We start from the raw sequence: 25,714 nt of genomic DNA on the forward strand, positions 1-25,714 counted from the left end.
TGTACACTTTCCTAGTCAGATTTTTACTGTTGCTAACACACTAGCAACTCCAACCCCATTTATTGCATAGAGATGTAAGATCTCATCCAGTTATTCCTGAATCAACATGTAGCCATCACCTGCTCCCTAATTTCATTTGGTTACAGACATCCCTGCCAAACTTTACTAGCTGTAACAACTTCTCCTCAACTTCCAAAAGGAATTAAACTCCCTCTTGTCCCCTGCCCCCCCCAAAGTACTCTCTAACCTCCAATCTCAAGGGGCTGTATGACCACACTCAGAGGGTTATTCAGCTTTCCAAAGGGGTGTGCTTGCTGTCCAAATGAAATGCACTGAAAACAAAGCTTACTTGATCTAATCTCCAACCTACTCTCCTGTTCCTCGGATGCTGCCTGACCAGCTGTGCTTTTCCAGTGCCACACTCTAAGTCTCCCACCTGCAGTCCACTCCTATTTCTCAGGAAATTATGACAATTTGACAGGGTGGAATATGAACTTTTACAGCAAAATATTTCACACATAGATCAAATAGTTTGTGTTTTCTTGTGGCAAGATGATTAAGGTGATCAAATGGAGGTGTCACATGGACATTATGCATAATCTTTTTTTAAATAGGAAACAATATGTTGATGCTGTTGTGGATTATAAGCTAAACACATCAGTGAAGAAACAATTTGAAGCCTTTTCACGAGGTTTCAGGAGCTGTTATTCACTGCCAGTTGTGGACACATTCCTACCTGAAGAACTAAGGGATGTTATCCAGGGGAGCACCAGATATGAGTGGGAGCTGCTAGAACAGGTACGGCGCTGTACTGCATGTTTACTTTACCATGTCCTTTATAGTGATTGTACAGGATTGAATGCTGTGTCACAGCACATTTGATCAAAATAGTTCAAAATTGTTCAAAACCTCAAACCACATCAAGGTGAAAACCAGGATCACAGTTAAAGGATATGGGGTAAGCCATTTAGTATTGAGATAAGGAGAACTTTCTTCAGAGAGAGAGCAGTGGTGAGTCTCTGAGAATTCTCTCCCACAGAAAGCAGTTGAGGCTGACACGTTGAATATTTTCAAGAAGGAGTTATCTATAGATTTTAGGGCTAAACGGATCAAAGGGTATAGGGGAGAAAGTAGGAACAGGGTACTGAGCTGGAAGATGATCCATGATCATATTGAATGGCAGAGTGGGCTTGAAGGGCTGACTGGCCTGCTTTCTATTTTATATTCTATCCTTAGTTCTGGACTACCCGGTCATTGGGAACAGACTTCCTGTGTTTCCACAGTTACAATTTTAGAGGTTTCTGAGAGATCCTATCTCATTCTTATAAAGTGAACACTGACTGATCCAGTCTCTCTTCATATGTTTTTTTCTTATTCATTCATGGGATGTGGCAATTGCTGGCTAGACCAGCATTTATTGGGCATCCTTAATTCTTAAGGATGGCAGTTTCCTTCCCTAAAGAACATGCGTCAACCAGATGGTTTTTCCTGTCAATTGATTCATGGTCATCATTAGATTCTTAATTCCAGATTTCAAAAACAAAATTGAATTCAAATTCCATCATCTGCCGTGGCAGGACATTACTTGGGTCTCTGCATTAACAATCCAGCGATAACATCACTCGGCCAACGCTAGTCTGACTATTTCAGGAATCATCTGGCAAACCTTTGTTTCACGTTTTCCATAGCCAGAACATCCATCCTCAGATAAGGAGACCAGAACTGCATACAATACTCCAAGTGTGGCCTCACCCATACAATTGCAACAAGGCATCCCTGCTCCTGCACTCAAATCCTCTTACTGTAAAGGCCAATATACCATCTGCTTTCCTCACTGCCTGCTGTACATGCATGCTTACTTTCAGTGACTGATGTACAAAGACACCCAGGTCTCATTGCACCTCCCCCTTTCCCAGTCTATTGCCATTCAGATAATCTGACTTGCTGTTTTTGCGACCAAAGTAGATAACTTCACATTTATCCACATTATACCGCAACTGCCATGTATTTGCCCACTCGCTCAGCTTGTCCAAAACAAAGCATCACATAAGGATATATAATGTCAGGTGACCAAAAGCTTGATGAAAGATCTATATTTAAGGAGCATCTTAAAGGGGGAAATTCTATAGCTTGGGATTCTGGCAACTGAAAACACAACCATCAAAGATGGAGGAATAGTAATGATGTTCTAAAATTTGTTCATGGGATGTTTGTGTCACTAGCTAGGCATCATTTATTCCCCAAGGGCAGTTAAGAATCAGCAACATCCCTGTCTGTCTGGAGTCACATATAGGTTAGATTTGGTAAGGACAGCAGATTTTGTTCCTGAGAAAATATTAAAAACACAGCTACTATTGAGCCAGCATGTTATTCCAGTCCTTCACTTAAATTAAATACTCTTTATCTACAATGACAGGATTTGAGCCCACACCCTCAAAACATTAGCCTGGGTTTCTGGATTAATAGTGACAGTATCATAATACCTTTGCCTTCACTTAATTGGATGCCCAAAAAATGCTGGTCTAGCCAGCAATTGCCACATCCCATGAATGAATAAGAGACAAGAATTAGGGGAGCACAGTGATCTCAAGGTGTTGTGGGACAGAAAGTAAAGATAGAGAAAGGGGCAATGCCATAGAGGGATTGGTAAACAAGGATAAGAATTTTAAATTCAGGACATTGCTTTACCAGGAGCTTATGTAAGTCAGAGTGAGCGACTGAAGAATCGGATTTGCTGTGAGAAAGACAAGAACAGTTAGATCTTGCATGACTTCTGGTTTGTAGTCCAGCAAGGAATAGTCAAATCTAGAGATAACAAAGCTATGGTTGAATGTTTAAGCAGAAAACAGTCTGAGACAGAGGTTAAGTCAGACGATGGTGTGGACTTTAAAATAGGCAGCCTTGGTGATGGCACAAATATGAGGTCAGATCATCTTGGTTGTGAACTTCCCAGTCATTGGGAACAACCTTTCTGAACTTCCCCGGTTGGTATTTTATAGGTTTCTGTGAGATCCAACTTAATTTTTCAAAAGTGAGTATGGACCTAACTGATCATCATACATCAAAAGCTGCCAAAAGGCTATGAGCAGATTGTCTTAATCCAGGCTATTCCCAAGGAAATGGGAATTGAGTTTGGAATAGGGATCATTAACAATGGATTTGATCTTCCCAATGTTTGTTTGGAGGAAAACTTTACGTAACAGTGCTGCATGTCCGACGTGTAATCTGATCAATTGGTAACAGTGGGAGAGGGAGTGCTGAGGGAGAGCTGTTGTTATCAGTGTGCATATGAAAGCTTACGCTGTGCCTTCACTGGATGTGTGTGGGGGGCAGTAAGTTAATGAGGAACAGGATGATTTGTTAAGGATGGATTCTTGGGGGACACCAGAGATAATGGTGCTAGGGTAAGAAAAGCCATCGCAAGTGAATCTCTGCCTTCAATTGGGTAGATGAGCAAAGCACTATACATGAGCAGCCCAACACAACTGGGTGACAGTGGAAAAGCACTGGAGGAGGTTAATTGTGTCAAAAACTGTAGACTGGTTGAGAAGGATGAGATGGCAGAGTCTACCTCTGTTGCTGAACTAGTCCTGAGAGCCAGTTTTTGAAGGAGGAAACTGGAGCATATTTTCACTCAGTGTAAGCTTATTCACAGGTTGAACCACAACAGATACATACTGCCTCAGACTTGCCCTGAAGTCAGTATAAGTCTCTTTACATCTGCTCAAGTAATCATCAAAACAGTTTGCTAATACTTAATGTAAACATTGAAAAGAATGTCATTTTATCTCTTTGGTAAAAGCCATTTGGGCTCTGTCGCCGGCCAGAAGCCTGATTGAAGAGTTTCAAACATAGAAATTTAAGAAAGATAGGAGTAAATTTGAGATCAAACATCCCTGTGTAATATCTCAATTATATCACCCCTCAACTCAGATCAGCCATGATCTCATTGAAGTAGACTTAATCCATACAATGACCTATGTTTTCTGCTACGTCTTCTGGTCTTAAGGCCTTATCTAAACTGGAGGGAATACAGTGCCAACTAATCTATGTTTTATATTTACAGAATGCAAGATACTTTGAATACCAAAACACTGACAGAGCAGTCAGGAATTTTTGGCAAGTCTTTGAAAGCTTACCAGAAGAGAAGAAAAAGCGCTTTCTTGGTAAGTGGGCTTTGTGCATGTAAATAAGCAAAAGGGAGGACTGCAGATGCTGGAAACCAGAATCTAGATTAGAGTGGTGCTGGAAAAGCACAGCAAGTCAGGCAGTATCCGAGGAGCAGGAAAATCAACGTTTCAGGCAAAAGCCCTTCATCAGGAGCCATTCCTGATGACGGGCTTTTGCCCGAAACGTCGATTTTCCTGCTCCTCGGATGCTGCCTGACCTGCTGTGCTTTTCCAGCACCACTGTAATCTAGACTTTGTGCGTGTAAATGACTATCATGGTCATATGTGCATCTTAACATGGCTCATTACCAAGCCAAGGCTGTTTTTATTTGGTGAAACTGAGATATATTAGTGTAGCCATCTAGGGTGGATGGATCTTAAGAATCATAAATGATCTTAGTGTATGGTACTAAAGGAGGACATTCAGTACATCCAAGCATTCTAACTAGGAATAGGACCACGAGAAGTCCAATCAGTCCCTCAAGCATGTCTTGCCATCCATTAAGAACATAGCTGTTGTGTCATGGTCTCACTGTGTGAGTTCATATGAAGAGTTCATCAGTTAGGTGGCATCGTGACTCAATGGTTAGCACTGCTACCTGACAGTGCCAGGGACCCGGGTTCGATTCTAGCCTCTGGAGACTGTCTGTGTGGAGTTTGCACATTCTCCCCGTGTCTGTGTGGGTTTGCTCCGGTTTCCTCCCACAGTCCAAAGATGTGCAGGTCAGGTGAATTGGCCATGGTAAATTGCCCATAGTGTTAGGTGCATTAGTCAGATGGAAATGAGTCTGGGTGGGTTACTCTTCGGAGGGTCGGTGTGGACTTGTTGGGCCGAAGAGCCAGTTTCCACACTGTAGGAAATCTAATCTAAATAAGCAATAAACTCAATATTATCTTGGAAATGATGGGTTTCAATGATATGAACAATGAAGGAAGCAAAGATTGTTCTCCTTGGGCCCTGTAAGGTTCAGAAAAAGTTTAGACGTTCGAAACTTCAGAGTGTTCAATGGAAAAAGGAGAAATTGCTTCCCCAGTAGGGGATCCTGTAACTAGGGGACATATACTTAAAATCCTTGGTGAAAAATCCAGAGGGGAGATGAGAATTTCCTTTGTGTGATGAGTTGTTCTGATCCAGTAGTCCAAGGGCTGAATGAATGGTGGAAGAACACTCAATGGTAACTTTTAAAAAGTGAGGTAGAAATACTTGAGAAAAGGAAAAAAATGCAGGCCTACAAGGAAAGAGCAGGAGAGTAGAATTAATTCATCACAGAAACCCTACAGTTTGGAAACAGGCCATTTGCCCCAACAAGTCCACACCAAACCTCCGAAGAGTAACCTACCCAGACCTATTCTCTACCCTTCTCCTGACTAATGCACCTAACCCACACATCCCTGAACACTATGGGAAATTTAGCCTAGCCAATTCAACTAACCTGCACATGTTTTGATTGGAAATTCCATCTGTTCTTAAATGATATTTGGACATTTTTGCTGGTGTTTTAGGAGTCCACATTCAGTTTTAAAGTCAACTGTAACAAGCCCCAGATCTCTGAGATGACTGGTGTTGGTTTAACCTGATAGTCACCACCCCACAGGAGCAGGAAGAGGTTGAGAAAGAGAGTCCTTCATCATAACCTCAACTGGTGCAGGAATTGAACCCATGCAATTAGCATAATTCTGCATACAAACCATCCATCCAACTGAGCTAACCAACTCCCTCCAGCAAATGGGCCAGCTAAGTTGGACATTGGGTGACATGCTGGCTCAGTGGGTAGCACCGCTGCCTCACAGTACCAGGGACCTGGATTTGATTCCCACCTTGGGTGACTGGCTATGTGGAGTTTTCATATTCTCCCATTGTCTGTGAGAGTTTCCTCTAGGTGCTCCAATTTCGTCCCTCAGTCCAAAAGATGTGCAGGTTAGGTGAATTGGCCATTCTAAATTGCCCATAGTATTAGGTGATTAGCCAGGGATAAATGTCGAGAAATGGATCTGGGTGGGTCACTCTTCGGTGGGTCAGTGTGGACTTGTTGGGCCAAATGGCCTATTTCCACACTGTAGGGAATCTAAACCATAATCCAAGAATCTACATCACTGATGCTACTTGGCTTTTTTGTAGCATCCTCTAGTCCACTCTCATAAAGCAGGTTCAAAGATCCATGGCTGAGGGTGGAATTGGCAGCTCAACCTTAAATGGGAGCTAGTGTCTGTTGAGACTAAATACAGAACTAGGAAGGAGCACATTCAAAGGTGGTGATATGGATCTCAAGGTGGAGACCCCAAAGGAAAAGGAGGCTGAAGCCAGAAAGGATTATGGAAAATGTGGCATGTGACAACACAAGGCACCAGTTGTTATTTTTCAGAGGCAATTGCAAAGACGGTACTGAGAGTCAAAACATTCTTTTGCCCCTTATGAATAAAATAAATCTGTACAGTTCTGAATTAGACTTTAATTTCACTGAATATTTTCCTCTTTTTCTCAGCCTTTCTGTCAGGAACTGAGAGAATCCCAGCAGGAGGGATTCAGAATTACTGCATTAAGATTTTGAAAAGCCGGACCAATGAACCAGATTCCTTATATCCTCGTGCCTACACCTGTACCATGAGCTTGGAACTTCCCAACTACAGCAGCATCGAAATATTGAGAGAAAAGTTACTTCACGCAATTGAATTCAGTGAAGAATTCAATGCACAACCACCCTAATATTTGCAGCTGGGGCTTTTACTTATTTAATCTGAAAGATGTTAGTGATTGACTAAAGAAATCTGACTCAATACAATAAATTGTATTTGTTTCATTACAGCACAGAAAGTATCCAGTGCCCATATGGTGTTCCTGTGCTTTAAATCTCCTCTAATGAAACAAATAATATATAACAAGTAGCAGCAAGACCAGCATTTATTTCCTAATCCTAATATCCCTCGAGAGGGCATTGGTGAGCCACCTTCTGGAAGGCAATAAAGTAACTTGTTCAGCCATTTGAAAGGGCAGCTTAAGAGTCAAATAGGTTTCCTTTACTCTAGAGCCATATATGGGTATCCCCCGCTATTCGAAAGTCAAGCATTCCCAGGAAACCTTTCGTCAGCTGAAAATGGCGTAAGGCAAAGATGCATGATTTAAATGGGAAAAAATTTCATGAACAGGTACTAATGTTAGCCACGATGTGGAGGAGCCGGTGTTCGACTGGGGTGGATAAAGTTAAAAATCACAACACTGGGTTAGAGTCAAACAGATTTATTTGGAAGCACTAGCTTTTGGAGCGCTGCTCCTTCACCGACCTGATGAAGGAACAGTGCTCCGAAAGCTAGTGCTTCCAAATAAATCTGTTGGACTATAACCCGACATTGTGTGATTTTTAACTTTGTACTAATGTGGGTCTTTTGTAAAAGTGAAGTGGCATAAAGCAAACATTCGAAAAGCGGGAGATACCTGTAGTCCAGACCCCATAAAGGCAGCAGCTATTTCTGAATCACAGTTGTAATCCACTAGTTTGACTTTTCATTCCAGATTTATTTAATTGATTTTAGAATTCTAGCTACTATGGTGAGATTTGAAGTTACGTTTCTCAAATGTCATCCATACAGCCACTAAATGATTATACCCCATATTTGGTCATGTGCTGTACCTGGCTATAGGGAATGATACTAATTCAATAGAACGGGAACAAAGAATGGAAGAGAGGGGATATATTACATGCATGTTGAGAAAGGTTTTGTGGCCACTTGTGGCATGACCAATGTTGACATTAATCCTCCTTAACAAAAACAGATGTGATAATACAATAAGTGGAACAAATATATAATCTATTCAGAGAAATTAAAAGGTGGCCCTGTAGTTATTAAGAATTGTATCAAATAGAACGAATATAACATCACATCAGATAAAATAACATTGAAAGAATAGCAAAGAAATGGGTCTTGCACTGTATCCAGCCCAGGCCAACATCTGTGCTACCACCCCATCATTCCTCATATAACTCTTGTCAGCATAACTATTTGAGGCTGCCTATTTCATGTGCTTATCAACACCAGCATTCTGACCATTAATCAATTGCCATCCATATTATTTCTCTCAGGTTTGTAAATAATTAGTTCATGGTGTCAGAATGTGACTTCTCAAGGCCAACATCTATTGCCCATTTCCAATTTTCCTGGAGAGGTTGGCAGTGAGCTGCCTGTTGAACCCTGCATTCCATTTTGTGATGTGTTACAAAGTGGAGGGTGACAACCCTCTGATAATTAAACCCAAAACACCCGGAAAAGATCTTCTCACCTTGTAATCTGATAAAAGAAGTGTGACAAATGAGCTAACCTATATCTTACCCAATCTGTTATTAAGGTCTGGTTAAATGAAATGGAGTGAGTGAAATGATTCTATAATTAATAAGCAACAATTTGTTTATCTTAACTCCAATATTGAACAAATTATCGGAATTACTAACAAACAGAATAAATCTCTCCTAACTATTCCCTTACTTAGCTAAATTCCATTGGTATGCTGTTTCAATAACACAGGTCCTATGTCTATAAATCCAATTAATAAGAACAATAAACTAAAACTTAGTCTCTCAAAGTTCACAGAATGGATCCTCCTGAACTTTCAGTATATTTTTCTGTCATCTTCCTTTTTACGAAATGCCTTCTCAGTCATTTTCTCATATCCAGAATATTCACTAAATGTGCCATCCACCTTTTGTAGATAGATAGTGTTTTTTAGAGAGTGTGGCCATTTCTAGAGAGAGCCTCATATTTCTTTCCCAAATGGCAGTTTGTTCTCCCTCTTTGTCCAATTTCCCCTCTGTTATATACCCACTTCTGACACATCAGATTCTCATAATATGATTGGTTTCAGGTTGTCACCACCATCAGATTTGAAGTTAGTTGATCCTTGGTCTCCAAGTGCCTTTTTAAATTAACTGGCTAAATTTAAACTGTTGTCTGGGTAAAAATGCTGCCTTTGGCCTGCTAACTGAACGGATTTTTGATACATTGTGTCAATTCAAGCACCTGCATCTATATACCGATGAACATTCATTTTTAAATCTCTAAGCTATCAAGCACTTTATCTTAAACAGATGACGCCTTGCTTTCCCTATTTTATTACTTTGCCATTGTTTTACACATTGACTTCATGACAGAAGGTAAAACCATACTGCCATTAGGAAGGAAGTCATTTGGGAGAGAGTTCCAGATTCTTTGCAATATCTGGGTGAAGAAGCTTCTTCTGAGTTCTGTTTGATTTCTTGATGACAATTTTAAAATTATGGACTTTAGCATTCCACACGTGGAAACGCTCTGTATTTTAGTGAAACATTTCACCATCAAAAAGGCAGCCATCAAGCTTCTCTTCTCAAGAAAAGGAGACACAGCCTGTTCAACCTTTACCATTGAATGTAGAGGCACTCTGTTTTGCACTATCTTTAATGCGTCTATGTATATGTATTTAAATAATATGACAGTACTGTGCAGATTTGTAAATCTTAATATTAATATTTGACCACTTTTTCCTCCCAGAATGTAATATGACAGTTATCCTGGGTGAAACGTATTGCCAATGTTACTCTCATCATGTAACTTTATTCTGAATTGAATTGAATTGAATTTATTGTCATATGTACTGAGGCAGAGTGGAAAGCGTACTGTTAAATATTTATTTGAAGCATATTTTTACCAAGGTTACTTGAAGAATCTAAAACAATGAATTATTGTTCTTAATGCATTGTGAAATATATTTTTTTCATGTGTAAACAGCCATTTATAATTTATTGCAAGAATTTTAATTAAAATAATGCTTTGTTTGATTTTTATTTTGCATTGTGTCAGAACTAAGTTACTGAGAGTTGAGTTTTTATACTTGCTTGGGTTTAAAATGGACAAGAGGTCATTGGTGTCTCAATCATTGCTCTCCTTCCACATGATTGCTGCCTCAGTCTGTTGCTGCTTTTATGGGTACATTGTCTTATGGATACATTGCAATCTCACAGACACAAGCAGATCAACCCCTCACCTGGCTCCTTATGATTGCTTGCAAATTTTTCAACCTCGTGCCGACTGTCTGAACCATTGAAGCATCACTGTATGCTTCCTACACGAGGTGAATGCAGTCTGTAATATGTAACAGCTTTTGAATGTTTTGTTTTGAAAATATACTCCAGCATGAGGGACATAAAATCTTCAGCCTCACAGTCCCACTGATGTCAGAGATTGTATGGGAAAATCCTCAGATTTACCAAAAACAAGAGAAAGCCATTCGCCCCTTCAAACATTTGATCAGGTCATTTGTACATGCAGGTTGGGAGCAGAGGTAATCGATTTGGCTCCTTGAACCCCCTCCATCATTTAATAAGATCATGACTGACCACTTGCTGTACATCAACATTTTTCCTTGTGTCACTGTTTTTAATTTTGCTGATCACTCAAATCATGTCCTCTGCATCTGGCCCCTTCTGCCAACTTAGTACAAAATGGAACAAGTAAGATAGCAAGAAATGATCTTGCATTGGAAGATGTAGAATTCATACTGGTGCAGGCAAGAAATAAGAAGAGGAAGGAGACACTGATGGTGGTATTCTATAGGACTCTTAGCAGTAGCTTTGCTGTAGGGCAGAGAATAAATAGGAGATAACTTGATGTTAAAAAAAAGGCAGTACATCAATTGTGAGTGATTTTTATGTTGTTTGCAAAAATCAGATTGACAAAGGTAGGCACAAGGAAGAACTCATCGTGTATTTGGAATAGTTTCCTAGAATGATATGTTGTGGATCAAACCAGGCATCAGGTTACTTTGGATCTGGTAATAAGACAGATTTGGTAAATGATCTAAGCAGGTAGGATCTAGGAATCAATAAACAGAACATGATAGAATTTGGCATTAAGTTTGAGACTGAGAATCTCTCCATACCTTTGATTCTCTGATTAAAAATCCATCTATATCAGTTTTGACCATACTTAATGACTCAGTCTCTACAGCCCTCTGTAGTACAGAATTCCACAGAATTGCTACCCTCTGAGAAGAGATTCCTCCTCATCTCCATCTTAAATAAGTGACCTCTTAGTTTGAGATCATGCCCTCTGGCCCTAGACTGTCCCACAAGGGAAAACACTTCCCTGCACATACCCTGTCAAGTTCCCTGAGAACCTTATATGTTGGGTCAGAAATAAGTACCCTAAACTTAAAGAAAGACAGTTTCAAAAGAATGAGGCAGAGCTGGCTGGAGTGGATTGAGAAAGCGGTTTAGCAGAAAAGACAATCAACGAGCAATGGCTGATGTTTATAGTTATTGACTCGTAATCAAGATATATCCCAATGTGGAAGTTGGATTCCAGGAAGGGGATCAAGGAATCATCATTAACCAAGGAATTGAAAGATTGCATCAAATTGTAAGGTAAAGATGCAATGTCATGATGATTAGTGGTAAGCCAAAGGATTGGGAAAATGTTGATAATGAACAAAAAAATTATTTTTTTAAAAAAGGAGAAAATATATGTTATGGGTAAACTAGCAAGCAATATTTAAAATAGGTGTTGAGAAGAATGAGAGGAGACATTTTTTTACACAGACAGTTGTGAGAGCATGGAATGCGTTGCCAGCAGCAGTTGTGGACATTTAAGAGACTCCTGGACATGCATATGGTCACAGAAATTTGAGGGTGCATACATGAGGATCAGTGGTCAGCACAACATCGTGGGCTGAAGGGCCTGTTCTGTGCTGTGCTGTTCTATGCTCTATTATGGAAACAGTTAAGGTTCTCAGGGAGCTTGATAGGGTAGGTGCAGGGATGTGTTTTCCCTTGTGGGACAGTCTAGGGCCAGAAGGCATGATCTCAGAGGTCACTTATTTAAGATGGAGATGAGGAGGAATCTCTTCTCAGAGGGTAGCAACTCTGTGGAATTCTGTACTACAGAGGGCTGTAGAGACTGAGTCATTAAGTATGTTCAAAGCTGATATAGATGGATTTTTAATCAGAAAATCAAGGGTATGGGGAAAAGGCAGGGAAGTGGAGTGGAGGATTATTAGTTAAACCATGATCTCATCAAATTGCTGAGTAGACATGATGGGTTGAATGGCCTGTTCTTGGTCCGATGTCTTAATTTCTCTCCGTTTCGAACAATAAGTAAATCAGCTTCTTGTGAATAATGTGAGGAGCTGGGAGTCACAGCAGTGCAAATGCTAAACAGAAAAAGTCTCCCGTCTAAACACTGCAAAACATTGACACATGGTATTGTTTTGCTCCTGAAATATTTACTCAGTCCAGTGGAAGTTTTAGAACGTTATGCCATCGTCTTGTGGATTGCAAAGAGAACAATATAATACAGGACCATATAAACCTTCCAGTCGCTATGAATGAGTGGGTCAATACAGTTGAAAGGTTACTCCCCAAAACAGTGCAATTCTCGATGCTATTGGCTCGCACTGCTGGTTCAGAGGCGGGGCCAAGAGAAGGCAATTAGCAAATATATTTTCTTGCGTGTGTGGGAGAGATAGTTTGTCTAAGGTTTAAACGAACGCTGCAGCAGATCCGGGCAAAGGAGTATTTAATATCTGACTTTCTGAGTTGTAATTGTTTTATTTTCCTCTCTCTCGGTGTCCCGCTAGATTGAAAGGGGAATAATAAAGCAGGCAGAGAGAGAGAGAGAGAGAACGATGTTGTGCTGGGGGGAGTTGACCTCAGGGAGCGGACAGAATCCCTGTTCCCCGTCAGAGGAAATTCTCAAAGGAGAGAGGGTTCAGCATGTTTGCGGCCGGGAAGGAGTCACTGTGTTTGTGTTGGAAAACGGGAAAGTTTATACCAGAATTTGCGGACGGAAGCGAAATTCAAAACCTGGTGAGGAAATCGAAATATTACAATCCTATAGGAAGGAGAACTGTTTAAAATTACATGATCATATATAGAACAAATAATTATGTATTAATTTAGACATAATGTAAAGTAAATAGTGTTCAGAGTCTATAGCTAACCATGTATTTGATATCTATTATTAATATTAAGTTCTTGTGAAGAATTGTATGACAGTTGCTACAGTCTGATCATTTAAAACAAAGTTGTCACAGGAATTATATTTACCTTCACTTGGAGGTTGCCACTGATGATGTTACCTAGCCAGGTAATGAAACGTCTGGATATCAAACCTACAGCTCAGCGAGCAAACCTACACCCTAAATTATATTTAATGTGCATTTTCGAGTTTTGTATTGCATTTGTGTTAAGGATACCGTTTGGGTATTGATTGTAATGTGGCTATTGATTATTCTGCCAGGTGAAAGCGTCTGCGTTTCAAGAGCTATGTGGTATCGGCTTCCCTCAGATCTCTCCTTAAACCAATATTGTTTTCCCTTTATTTGATCTTAATGTGTTTCGGTTTCGTTTTCCCAGTCAGAGAGACAGCTGCAGCAGCGACCTCTGGAGTCCAGTTCTGAAAAGACATCTTCAATGTCTTCATTGACATCTTCATTGACTTCGCCAATAATACACACCCCGTTAGCAAGGACTGGGTCTGATTAGAGTCATAGTGATGTACAGCATGGACACAGATCCTTCAGTCCAACTCCGTCCAAGGCAACTAGATATTCTAAATAAATCTAGTCCCATTTGCCAGCATTTGGCCCATATCCCTCTAAATTCTTCTTATTCATATACCCATCCAGATGCCTTTTATGTGTTGTAATTGTACCAGACTCCTCCACTTACTCTCTGGCAGTGCATTCCATGCATGCACCACTTTGTGTGAAAAAGATCCTCCCTGAGATCTCTTTTTAAATCTTTCCTCACTCACCTTAAACCTATGCCCCCTAGTCCTGGACTCCCCTCCTGGGTAAAAGACAGTTGCTATTTACCCTATCCAAGCCCATCGTGATTTTATAAACTTCTATAAGGTCATTCCTCAGTCTCCCACACTCCAGGGAAAGTAGCCCTAGTCTATTCAGCTTCTCCCTATAGTTCAAACTCTCCAACCTTGGCATCAGCCTTGTAAATCTTTTCCAAACCCTTTCAAGTTTTGGTAGATTCATTATTTGTTTGTTCCCTTGTTATTATAATTGGTGGAGATAAATTGACCAGAAGAGAGATTAACTTGAAGTTGAATTTATTTTTCCATCTGAATGTTCGAATTGTAACTTTTTATTTGATCAAAATTGTTGTGATTGCATTATTCTGATTTGCCCAGTATTCCCATTTTAATGTTATTATTATATACATAAACATTATTTAATTGATAACCCTAGTATCACCTTAAATGTCTCTACTAAATTAATCACCAATCATTTGAATTCAAGTGAATACACAAGTTTATTTTTCCTCAACTCTCAAGCTGCGGTACAATTTTAGTGCAATTAATCTAGATTAACAGCAGCAATACAGAATTGCCCCTTTGAATTTAACTTGTTAATCTACTGATTGTTAACGTAAATTTGGCTTATATTAACATATGTGACGTGGGCATTACACATCTTTAGTTCCATGCCAACATATTACAAAATCAGGGGGGAGAGAAACAGAATTAACATTTCAAGTCTAGTATGAACTTCTTCAGAATTCTGAATGTTAACTCTGTTTCTCTTTCCACAGATGCTGCCAAACCTGCTGAGTTTGTCCAGCATACTCCTTGTTTGTTAGATTTCCAGCATCTGCAGTAGTTTGCCTTTACTTCAAAATTATAAAAACATTACAGTGCAGAAGGAGGCCATTTGGGCCATCATGTCTGCACTGACTCTCCAAATGAACATAATGATTGTGAGCTATTCATTGTCCTGCCTTTTCCCCATACTCCTGGTGTTTCTGTTCAAATAAGCACCCTTTCAAATGGCTCCATTTATTCTACTTCCACCCATACTTCCAGGTGATGTATTCCAAAACTTAACTATTTAGTGCGTGAAAATTTTTTTTTAAACTCACATCACATTTACTACTTTTGCAAATCACTTTTAAAAGTCACCAAGATGTGCAGGTCAGGTGAATTGGCCGTGCTAAATTGCCCATAGTGTTAAGTGCATTAGTCAGTGGGAAATGGGTCTGGGTGGGCGACTCTTCGGAGGGCCGGTGTGGACTTGTTGGGCCGAAGGGCCTGTGTCCACACTGTAGGGAATCTAATCTAAACCAATGGCCTGTGCGTGATCCTTTTTATGAGTAGGTACAGTCTCCCCTCATCTATTCTATTCAGACCTTACCATAATTTTCCAACTGTTAGTGGGTCTGTCATGTGTTGATTGGCTTCCTGGGACATTTCAGAGTCAACAATAATGGTTTTGGGGTTATAATTCTTTACAATGACTAGTTATGGATGACAGGTATCTTTCCTTGAAGGACTGTAGTGAAGTGGATAGGTTTTAACAATTAGACAGCGTCATGGAAACTTTTTTAAAAATTGGATTCTCAAGTTCTCGAAGGTTTGAACATTTGATCCCTGGATTATTAGCCCAGAAACATATTCATTATAATACCCTTCGCCTAAATATTAATATTCTGTTTTGATTTTGTGTCAGGACAATTTACTCACTTCAAGGAGCAGAAAATTGACATTGTGGAGAGTGGAATATCCCACATCCTCTTCCTTTCTAAAACAGGAATCGTTTTTCAGAGTGAAGTCAAATCGAAGGAAACTGCAACTAAAGTAAAAGAATTCTCCATCATGAAACCACAGTAAGAGTTACATTATCCTAGTAACTTGTATGTTTCCTTTTTTTTGTATTCTTGTTGAGTTCTGCACCATTATAATATAAATTGTGTTGCTGAAATGTTAGGGCACAGTGAAGTAATGGCAGAATTCACTCTAAAGACCACTAACAAGTACAGTACTTAGGGACACATTGTCAAAATTTAATAGAAATAGAAATAGAAATAGAAATAGAACAATACAGCGCAGTACAGGCCCCTCGGCCCTCGATGTTGCGCCGATCAAAGCCCACCTAACCTACACTAACCCACGATCCTCCATATACCTATCCAATGCCCGCTTAAATACCCATAAAGAGGGAGAGTCCACTACTGCTACTGGCAGGGCATTCCATGATCTTACGACTCGCTGAGTGAAGAACCTACCCCTAACATCAGTCCTATATCTACCCCCCCTTAATTTAAAGCTATGCCCCCTTGTAATAGCTGACTCCATACGTGGAAAAAGGTTCTCACTGTCAACCCTATCTAACCCCCTAATCATCTTGTACACCTCTATCAAATCACCCCTAAACCTTCTTTTCTCCAAAGAAAACAACCCCAAGTGCCTTAGCCTTTCCTCATAGGATCTTCCTACCATACCAGGCAACATCCTGGTAAACTTCCTCTGCACCCGTTCCAGTGCCTCCACATCCTTCCGATAGTATGGCGACCAAAACTGCACACAATATTCCAGATGCGGCCGCACCAGAGTCTTATACAACTGCAGCATGACCTCAGGACTCCGGAACTCAATTCCTCTACCAATAAAAGCCAGTACGCCATATGCCTTCTTCACTGCACTATTTACCTGGGTGGCAACTTTCAGAGATCTGTGTACATGGACACCAAGATCCCTCTGCTCTTCCACACTACCAAGTAGTCTACCATTAGCCCAGTAATCCATCTTTTTATTACTCTTACCAAAGTGAATCACTTCACACTTAGCTACATTGAACTCCATTTGCCACCTTTCTGCCCAGCTCTGCAGCTTCTCTATATCCCGCTGTAACCTGCCATATCCTTCCTCACTGTCTACAACTCCTCCGACTTTCGTATCATCCGCAAACTTGCTCACCCAACCTTCTAACCCTTCCTCCAGGTCATTTATAAAAATGACAAACAGCAATGGTCCCAAAACAGATCCTTGCGGAACACCACTAGTGACGGCACTCCAAGATGAACCTTTGCCATCAACTACTACCCTCTGTCTTCTTCCAGAGAGCCAATTCCTAATCCAAACCTCCAACTCACCCTCAATGCCATATCTCTGTATTTTCTGCAGTAGCCTACCATGGGGGACCTTATCAAACGCCTTACTAAAATCCATATATACCACATCTACCGCTTTCCCCTCATCTACCTCCTTTGTCACCTTCTCAAAGAATTCAATAAGGTTTGTGAGGCACGACCTGCCCTTCACAAAACCATGCTGACTATCCTTGATCACATCATTCTTATCCAGATGTGCATAAATCCTATCCCTTACAATTCTCTCTAAGACTTTGCCCACAACAGAAGTGAGACTCACTGGCCTATAGTTACTAGGATTATCCCTACTCCCCTTCTTGAACAAGGGAACCACGTTTGCTAGCCTCCAGTCCTCTGGCACTACTCCTGTAGACAAAGAGGACACAAAAATCAAGGCCAATGGCTCTGCAATCTCCTCCCTTGCTTCCCAGAGAATCCTAGGATAAATGCAATCAGGCCCAGGGGACTTATCTATTTTCACCCTTGCCAGAATTTCCAACACCTCATCTCTACATATCTCAAAGCCATCCATTCTACTTATTCGTGCCTCAGTATTCATATCGACAACAATGTCCCGTTCCTGAGTGAATACTGACGAAAAGTATTCATTCAGCGCCTCCCCAATCTCTTCAGCCTCCACACGCAACTTCCCATTACTATCCTTGATTGGACCTATTCCTTCCCTAGTCATTCTTTTATTCCTAACATACCTATAGAAAGCCTTAGGGTTTTCCCTAATCCTACCAACTAAGGACCTTTCATGTCCCCTCCTTGCTGCTCTTAGCTCTCTCTTCAGGTCCTTCCGGGCTACCTTATAACTCTCAATCGCCCCTATTGAACCTTCACGCCTCATCTTTACAAAGGCCGCCCTCTTCCATTTAACAAGGGATTCCAACTCCTTATTAAACCACGGCTCCCTCACACGACCCTTTCCTCCCTGCCTGATAGGTACGTACTTATCAAGGACACTCAATAGTTGCTCCTTGAACAAGTTCCACATATCAATTACGCTCTTGCCTTGGAATCTACTTTCATCCAAACAATCAGTGAGGCACTCCTTCAGTATTGCACTGTAGTGCCAACCTTGATTATGTGCTCAAGTCTGTGGAATAGAATTTAAATCTATGATCTTGCTCAATCATTCCAAATCAAGGCTGGTTCACTGACTCATCTGGATGTGTTTAACAGCTATTTACCTGTCATTGTTTAAACTTTGTGCTTGGTCACCTTCCTGTTCAGAGAGATTAGGATAAGCAAAATTCTGCTAGTATGCAGTCATATTGTAAAGTCTAATCATCACAATTTTTATTTCAAACAATATATCAGAGCCTATCGAGTAATGAAACTGGTTATATTTCTAATAAAGATCTAGATATGGTGTATTGACAATTATCTTTTATTTCCTTCCAGAGTGCTTAAGAGTTTGAGTAATACCCACATCATTCAGGTGGCTTGTGGAAACAATCACTCACTGGCACTGTCCAAAAGTAAGATTTAATCTTAAATGTACTTGTAGTAACTTAATCAGAAGCCAAAAAGATGAAGACGATGTAACAATAAACAATACTCCTTCTGTGAACCAGGTCTGATTTTAGATCTATATGTAACATGATTATTATGTTCATTGGTTAATTCTGTGATCAAATTTCCATTGAGTGCAGCAAAGGTCAAGCCTGTCAGGGTGCCTGACATAAAAAATAATTACTATTCTTGAGTTCATTAGCTGCTGTTTTAGTGTGTTGGTGGGTTGTGGGCTACCATGATGCCAAGAGATCTGAGTAGATGCCTGACTACTCAGACCTCTTGGCATCATGGTATACTACAAACCCACCAACACACTAAAACAGCAGCTAATGAACTTTGAAAGACCCTATACAGATAACAAGTAAAACTAATGTCATTTATAAATTACCTTGCAAGAACTATAACAAACACTACATTGGACAAACAGGCAGGAAACTAGTCAGCAGGATACCTGACCATCAACTAGCCACAAAAAGACATGGCAAAAGTGAGGACTGCAGATGCTGGAAAACAGAGTCCAGATTAAAGTGGTGCTGGAAAAGCACAGCAGGTCAGGCAGCATCCGAGGAGCAGGAAAATTGATGTTTCGGGCAAAAGCCCTTCATCAGGAATGAAGGCAGGGAGCCTCTGGGGTGGAGGCTAGCCACAAAAAGACATGACCAACTCTCACTAGTATCCTTACATATGGATAAAGAAGGACATCACTTCGACTGGGACAACACATCCATCCTAGAACAAGCCAAACAGAGACACACACGAGAATTCGTAAAAGCATGGCATTCCAACTGGAACTCTATCAAAAAACACATTGACCTGGATCCCATTTACCACCACCTGAGAAAAAGAACAGGAAATGACATCACTGCGGGAAATGATGTCATCACAAGAAATAACATCACCAACCAAGGAAACCCTAAACACGTAGATAGAAAGTGGGCCATGCCACCAGTGCTTCATCTGGAGGCTCATTGATGATGTTACCTAGTATGGTGATGAAACGTCTGAAAATGAACTTTCCAGCTCAGCGAGCAAACCTACATCTAGAATCACAACCTAAGCTACAAATCTTCTCAAAACTCGCTAATATATTAATTGGCTAAATCATTTTACCCCAATTAGATATGTCAGCTATGGCTCTGTTGGGAGCACTCTAGCTTCTCAGCTGGAAAATTTGTAGTTTAAGAGTAATATAGGACTTTAATGCCAAAGGAAATAAGCTGAAAAACTTTACACAGAATGCTACATTGTCAGACCTACTGTTGCTCAGATGAGGTGTTAAAGGAAGGACTTGTTAACCCTCATTGGGGTTTTAAAGGATCCTATAACATTAGTTTGAAGAAGACAATCAGCGGTTTCAAGACTAGGGGGCAGATTTTTAAGCTGAGGGGAGACAGATTTTTGAAAAAAGACATGAGGGGCAAATATTCTACAGAGTGGCTCGTGTGGAATAAACATCCTGAGGAAATGGTGGGTGTGGACACAGTTACAACATTTAAAAGATATTTGGATAATTACATGAATAGGAAAGGTTTGGAGGGATATGGGTCAGGATTAAACAAATGGAACTAGTTTAGTTTGGGATTATATTTGGCATGGACTGGTTGGACCAAAGGGTCTGTTTCTGTGCTGTGTGACTCTCCGAGCAGATGTGATGTCCCTGGTTTCATTGCCAATATTTATTCCTCAATCAAAATCACGAAAAGAAATTGGATTATCTGCTCATTTGCTGTTTTCTGGACTTTTCTGTGTCCAAGTTGGTTGCTGTGCTTCTTAGATTACAACAGTTGAAAGCTACTTAATTGTTTGTAAAGCACCTTCAAACATCCTGTGGTCGTGAGACATGCAATGCAAGTACATACTTTTGTTTTTCTGAGCATATTGCCCAAAACTATCCAATATTCAATCCTTGATACCTTTTTAAATTGAGAAGGTTGAATGACTGTTCTTTCCATTTTTAGAAGACAATAGACAATAGGTGCAGGAATAGCCAATTCGGCCCTTCGAGCCAGCACCACCATTCATTATAATCATGGCTGATCATCCACAATCAGTAGCTTGTTCCTGCCTTATCCCCATAACCCTTGATTCCACTATCTCTAAGAGCTGTATCCATCTCTTTCTTGAAAGTATCCAGAGACTTGGCCTCTACTGTCTTCTGGGCCAGAGCATTGCTGTCAAGTCCAGCACTTAAAACCTTTTTTAATTGCCCTAATCTAGCAGTTTGAGCTGAATTGCCCTTTAGGCCTCATCAGGGGCTGTTATCAGTCAGCTTTTTTCTCGTGATTGAATTCAAATTCTCAATGTACTATGTTGGCAAGTAAACTTTTTAGTTGGCAAGTTAGCCTATTTGTTGAGGTCCTGTTATAACTAAGTTCATTAGGTTCATATCTTGATCACATTTCTTGTTAACTGATGCCTGATGTTCAAGCTTGATCTCACTTATCCCAGACAATATCACCTCTATATCCCTAAAGTTTGCAATACCCATGCTCCAGAATAACTGCATAAATGCAAGCCTATACATGATCACACAAATGATTAAATGGCTGATTTTTTTTTCTTCTTTAAAGTGGGTTGCTGCAATAATATCTTGTGGCCACATTTACTGGATGAGACGTTTGCCATCTAGGTGATCTATGTTAAACATACTTGCATGCTATAATGAGGGACTAGCATATTGCTTTATTGTCAATATTACTTAAAACAAATAGTAAGGAATACGGTCATTAGTCTGTCTGTTGTGCCTTGCCTTTATGGCAAGCCCTAAGTCTCTCACACACAATTCTCAAGCCAGGTTCTAGAGATAAGTAGTTGAAGTGTTGTCCCATTGCCTTCCCTGTAGTGTTTTGCCTTCACAGTATCTTCTGCTGCGATACAGCCAAGGATGAATTGTCCTATCTACTCTTTACTAAATGGTACCACTATTAAATAGCCCTACATCACCTCTCTCCCTGGGCTTCAGCCCAGTTTTTAGAACTGGTATCCTGGTCTCCACTTGCCATTACTGTCTGTGCAGGGTGTTCAAACTCATCCCTTTTGGCTGAAAGATGAGAAGAGAGACTGAGAGGTCTACAGCACAGAAAAAGGCCCTTTGGCCCATTGAGTCTGCGTTGGTTGAAAATAAGCTCCTTGGCAACACTGGTGTAAGTGTAAATACTTCTACCATCCTTACAGGTAGTGAGTTCCAGATTCTTTTCACCTTCTGAGTGAAAACTAAAATCCTCATATCCCTCTAAGGCATGACTCTTACCTTAAATCTGTACCCCCTGGTCATTTATTGCTCCACCAAAGGAGAAGTCTTTTCCTGTCTCCCCTATCTGTGTGCCCCTCATAGTTTCATACATTTCACACCTGCTCCTTTTCACTCTCTGTTGCTCCAAGGAATACAGCCCCAGTCTATCCAGTTTCTCCTTATAACTCGAATTCTCCAGCCCTGGCAAAATCTTTGTAAATCTCCTCTGCGCCCTCTCCATCACAATCTCACCTTTCTATAATGTAGATTCTAGAACTGTATGCAGGACTTTAGCTGTAGCCAGATCTATGTTTTTTACAGTTCCAACATAACCTTCCTACTTTTAAACTCTATATCGTGGCTAATAAACACAAGTACCCTTTATATCGCTTTAATCATGTAAATACTATCACTCACTAGTGGTCATTACAGCTGGGTATGAGTAGGCAGGTGTCAATCCCATTTTTAGAGACGATATTCTCATCTCCATTTACTGGGATGATCAGGGATGGTGCTCAAAGCTTTCACCTCCTGTTTCAAAGGTGGTATAACTCTACTCAGTGGAACTGTGTATATACTGATATTTTGACTGCAGCAGAAATAGACTGCTAACTGTTTATAACTAACTGTTTTAAAACTCTGAGCCTTCTCAATACATAAGAGAAATTGGCCTACTGTAGATTTTTCACTTTCTCAGTTTTCTTGTTGAAGTTAAACATGACGATTTTAAACTTGGTACACTTAGTGGAACCAAAGGTAATTTAATATTTTTTCTTATTCGTTTTCGGTTAAAAGATGGCCAACTCTTTGCCTGGGGACAGAACACTTATGGCCAACTTGGTCATGGTACAAAAGATGTCTCCCAGCACAGTCCTCAGAGTGTGATGTCCCTCACTGGTATGCCAGTGGCACAGATAGCTGCAGGAGGAGATCACAGCTTCACCCTGTCCCTCTCTGGGATGGTGTTTGGATGGGGGAGAAATAATCACGGACAGCTGGGACTCAAGGACACAGAGGGTAAGAAACTTTACAGAAACTATTGCCCTTCCTTTTCCTTTCCATTGTTGCCATTTCAAAACAATGCCATGCATCCATCCAAAATCAGGGAATTATTTAACGAGAGCTCAGATTTGCAATCAGTAGCGTTACATCTCCAGAAGCTCAATGGTAGAGGATAAAACCAGAGCTAAATCATGACACTCTTGGAAATTTTCATTTGTAGAGGTACGTATTAAAAATGCACACCTCCAAAATCCCAAACACATGCCATTTCATTGAGTTCTGAGGAAGGGTGACTCAACCCGAAAAGTAAACTCTGATTATCTCTTCAGATGCTGCCAGACCTGCTGAGCTTTTCCAGCAATTTCTGTTATTGTTTCTGATTTGCAGCATGTGCAGTTCTTTTGGTTTTTACCATTTCATGATATTCCTCTGTGTAGGAGCATATGTCAATCCCTGGGTAATACCCAATACCTGAATACAATTAAATGGTAACTTGATATACAATTAGCAAGTGGTGAAGATGGTTTGCCATCGCCCTTGAAGAAAGCCAGAAACAATATCTAAAGTTCTGAAGGATAATCAAATCAGACTCAAACCATTAACTCTGTTTGTCTCTTGACAGATACTGTCAGATGTGCTGAGTTCCTCCAGCATTTTCGGCTTCTGTTTCATTGAATTATAGAATCCCTACAGTGTGGAAACAGGCCCTTCGCCCCAACAGGTCCACACCAATCCTCCGAAGAGTAACCCACCCAGACCTATTCCACTACCCTGTTGTCCTATATTTACTCCTGACTAATGCATCTAACCTACACATCACTGAATACTAGGGGCAATTTAGCATGGCCAATTCACCTAAACGGCACATCTTTGGATTATGGGAAGAAACTGTGCATCTGGAGGAAACCCACGCAGACACGGGGAGAATGTGCAAACTCCACACAGACAGTCGCCCGAAGCTGGAATTGAACCCACATCTCTGGTACTATGAGGCAGCAGTACTAAGCACTGAACCGCCATGCCACCCTGTTTTTATATCCATAGTACTTTGCTTTTATATTATGTATAATAATCTAGAGATCTCTGTTGCAGGGTCTTCCCTTTTCCTAACCTTAGCTTTATTCTGGTGCCAGCAAAAAGAGATCTCTGGTGACTGGTAACAATGGGATCAACTTAAGTAGCCAATCACATTGAAGAATTCTCACAGACATTAATGCAGGAAGTAGTGACCGATTTTCTTGTTCAGTTTTTATAATTGCAAAAATGGTAAACTATTGATTTATACTAGAAGATAAGCAAATGTAAAATAGTATTTTGAAATGCTAGTCATTAAGTTTGGTGTAAAACTGAGAAATGTGGCATTCCCCAAATATAATTACTTTTTCACGATCAGTCAGTTTGTACATAAGATATGGGAGCAAGATTAGTCAAAAAGTGTGGTGCTAGAAAAGCACAGCCGGTCAGGCAGCATCTGAGGAGAAGGTGAGTCAACATTTTGAGCATAAGCTCATCATCAGGAATGTAATGCCTTTTCCAGCACCACATTCTTTGATTCTAATCTCCAGCATCAGCAATCCTCACTTTCTCCGTGGGAGCAGAATTAGGTCATTCGGCCCATTGAGACTGCTGCACCATTCAATCATGGCTGATAAGTAATTCTGGCTTGCTAAAAATACATTTAAGCTTCATTCAACAAGTTATAATTTTCAAGGGTTCTAATGGCGGTGCAAAGAGTTTGAGAAGTGAAAGACAACGTCTAATTTATTTTTACTTATTCACGAGATGTATATGTCACTGGCTAGGCTGATGTGTATTGCCTATCTGTAAATACCCTTGAGAAGGAGGTGATGAGCTGTCCTCTTAAACAGCTACAATCCACCAGGTATAGAACCAACGTAAAGAGGGAATGATCGTAGCACAACTGAGATAATATATGGTTGAAATAAATCTTGGGATTATAAGGTGAAATTGTAATTTATTGATATCATTTAGCAAGAAACCAATAGAACCCTGGATTTCTTGCTTATTAGAAAACTGTATAAACAACCAGGAGTGGGACACTCCAACTGAGAGATACAAAACATTCTCAATCTCTGAATGAGATCCAATAAAGGAGATTAGTTAAAGCACCAAACAGACTGATGCTCTGAAGTCTGAGGCTTTGCAGGAAAATGTTTAGAATGTAATGGGGATAAGGACGGGGGAGATGTCGAGTAATAGGATTAATAATAGATGACGGTGACCATGTAGTAAAGGTGTCAAAGCCATGTGGTTAATATTGAGAACTGGAAAAGAATAAAAGCTGCAACCCTGTATGAAGCTAATGTGTTTATGGGTCAAGTTGTAAAATAAGAGCTCTTGAAGAAAGTTCCATGGACTTGGATAGCATTCCGTTGTGATACTAAAGGTAGTTAGAGTCCAATCACACATTAACTAGGCACATGGAGTGGATTCCATCCAACTCCTGATTTGTTCCTATCATATGGTGGACAGGCTTTGAGGAGTCAAAGGTGTGAGTTACTTGCCTCAGGATTTCGCCTCTGACTTGTTCTTGTAGCCAAAGTATATGCCTGGTCCTGGGCAGTTTCTGGTCAGTAGTAACCTCCAGGATATTGATAACTGGGGATTATATCATGCAGGTTATTGGGATAGATGGTACTGTGGAGTTAAGAATACAATAGATCAGCCATGATCTGATTGAATGGTGGAACAGGTTTGAAGGGCTGAATTATCTAATTCTGTGGCTAATTCATATGTTTGGATTCTGCAATGCAAATGCCATTGAATGTCAAGAGGCGATGTATGGATTCAATGTGCTGAAATATCACTCCCCAGCATAGGGTTTAAGGTTATATCTTGGGTTAAGAATGGGGTTTGCACCAAAAGAC

At 40.4% G+C, this 25,714-nt stretch overlaps 2 protein-coding genes across 3 annotated transcripts in view; both read left to right on the top strand.

Annotated features, from left to right (window-relative positions):
- LOC140485597 (probable E3 ubiquitin-protein ligase HERC4) overlaps positions 1-7,409 on the top strand; it is a 58,014-nt gene extending 50,605 nt beyond the window's left edge. For both annotated transcript variants that reach the window (XM_072583887.1, XM_072583886.1), the window contains 3 exons: positions 615-798; positions 4,067-4,166; positions 6,653-7,409. In XM_072583887.1, coding sequence (XP_072439988.1) covers positions 615-798; positions 4,067-4,166; positions 6,653-6,873 — 505 coding nt within the window. In that variant the 3' untranslated portion in view covers positions 6,874-7,409. The remainder of the gene's footprint in view (positions 1-614; positions 799-4,066; positions 4,167-6,652) is intronic.
- Positions 7,410-12,652: 5,243 nt separating this feature from the next.
- LOC140485595 (probable E3 ubiquitin-protein ligase HERC4) overlaps positions 12,653-25,714 on the top strand; it is a 62,575-nt gene continuing 49,513 nt past the window's right edge. The window contains exons 1-4 of the mRNA XM_072583883.1: positions 12,653-12,994; positions 15,649-15,805; positions 18,479-18,555; positions 22,620-22,841. Of these exons, the coding sequence (XP_072439984.1) occupies positions 12,814-12,994; positions 15,649-15,805; positions 18,479-18,555; positions 22,620-22,841 (637 nt within the window). The 5' untranslated portion in view covers positions 12,653-12,813. The remainder of the gene's footprint in view (positions 12,995-15,648; positions 15,806-18,478; positions 18,556-22,619; positions 22,842-25,714) is intronic.

Source organism: Chiloscyllium punctatum, chromosome 14, assembly GCF_047496795.1.
Source record: "Chiloscyllium punctatum isolate Juve2018m chromosome 14, sChiPun1.3, whole genome shotgun sequence".
Classification (NCBI taxonomy): Eukaryota; Metazoa; Chordata; class Chondrichthyes; order Orectolobiformes; family Hemiscylliidae; genus Chiloscyllium; species Chiloscyllium punctatum.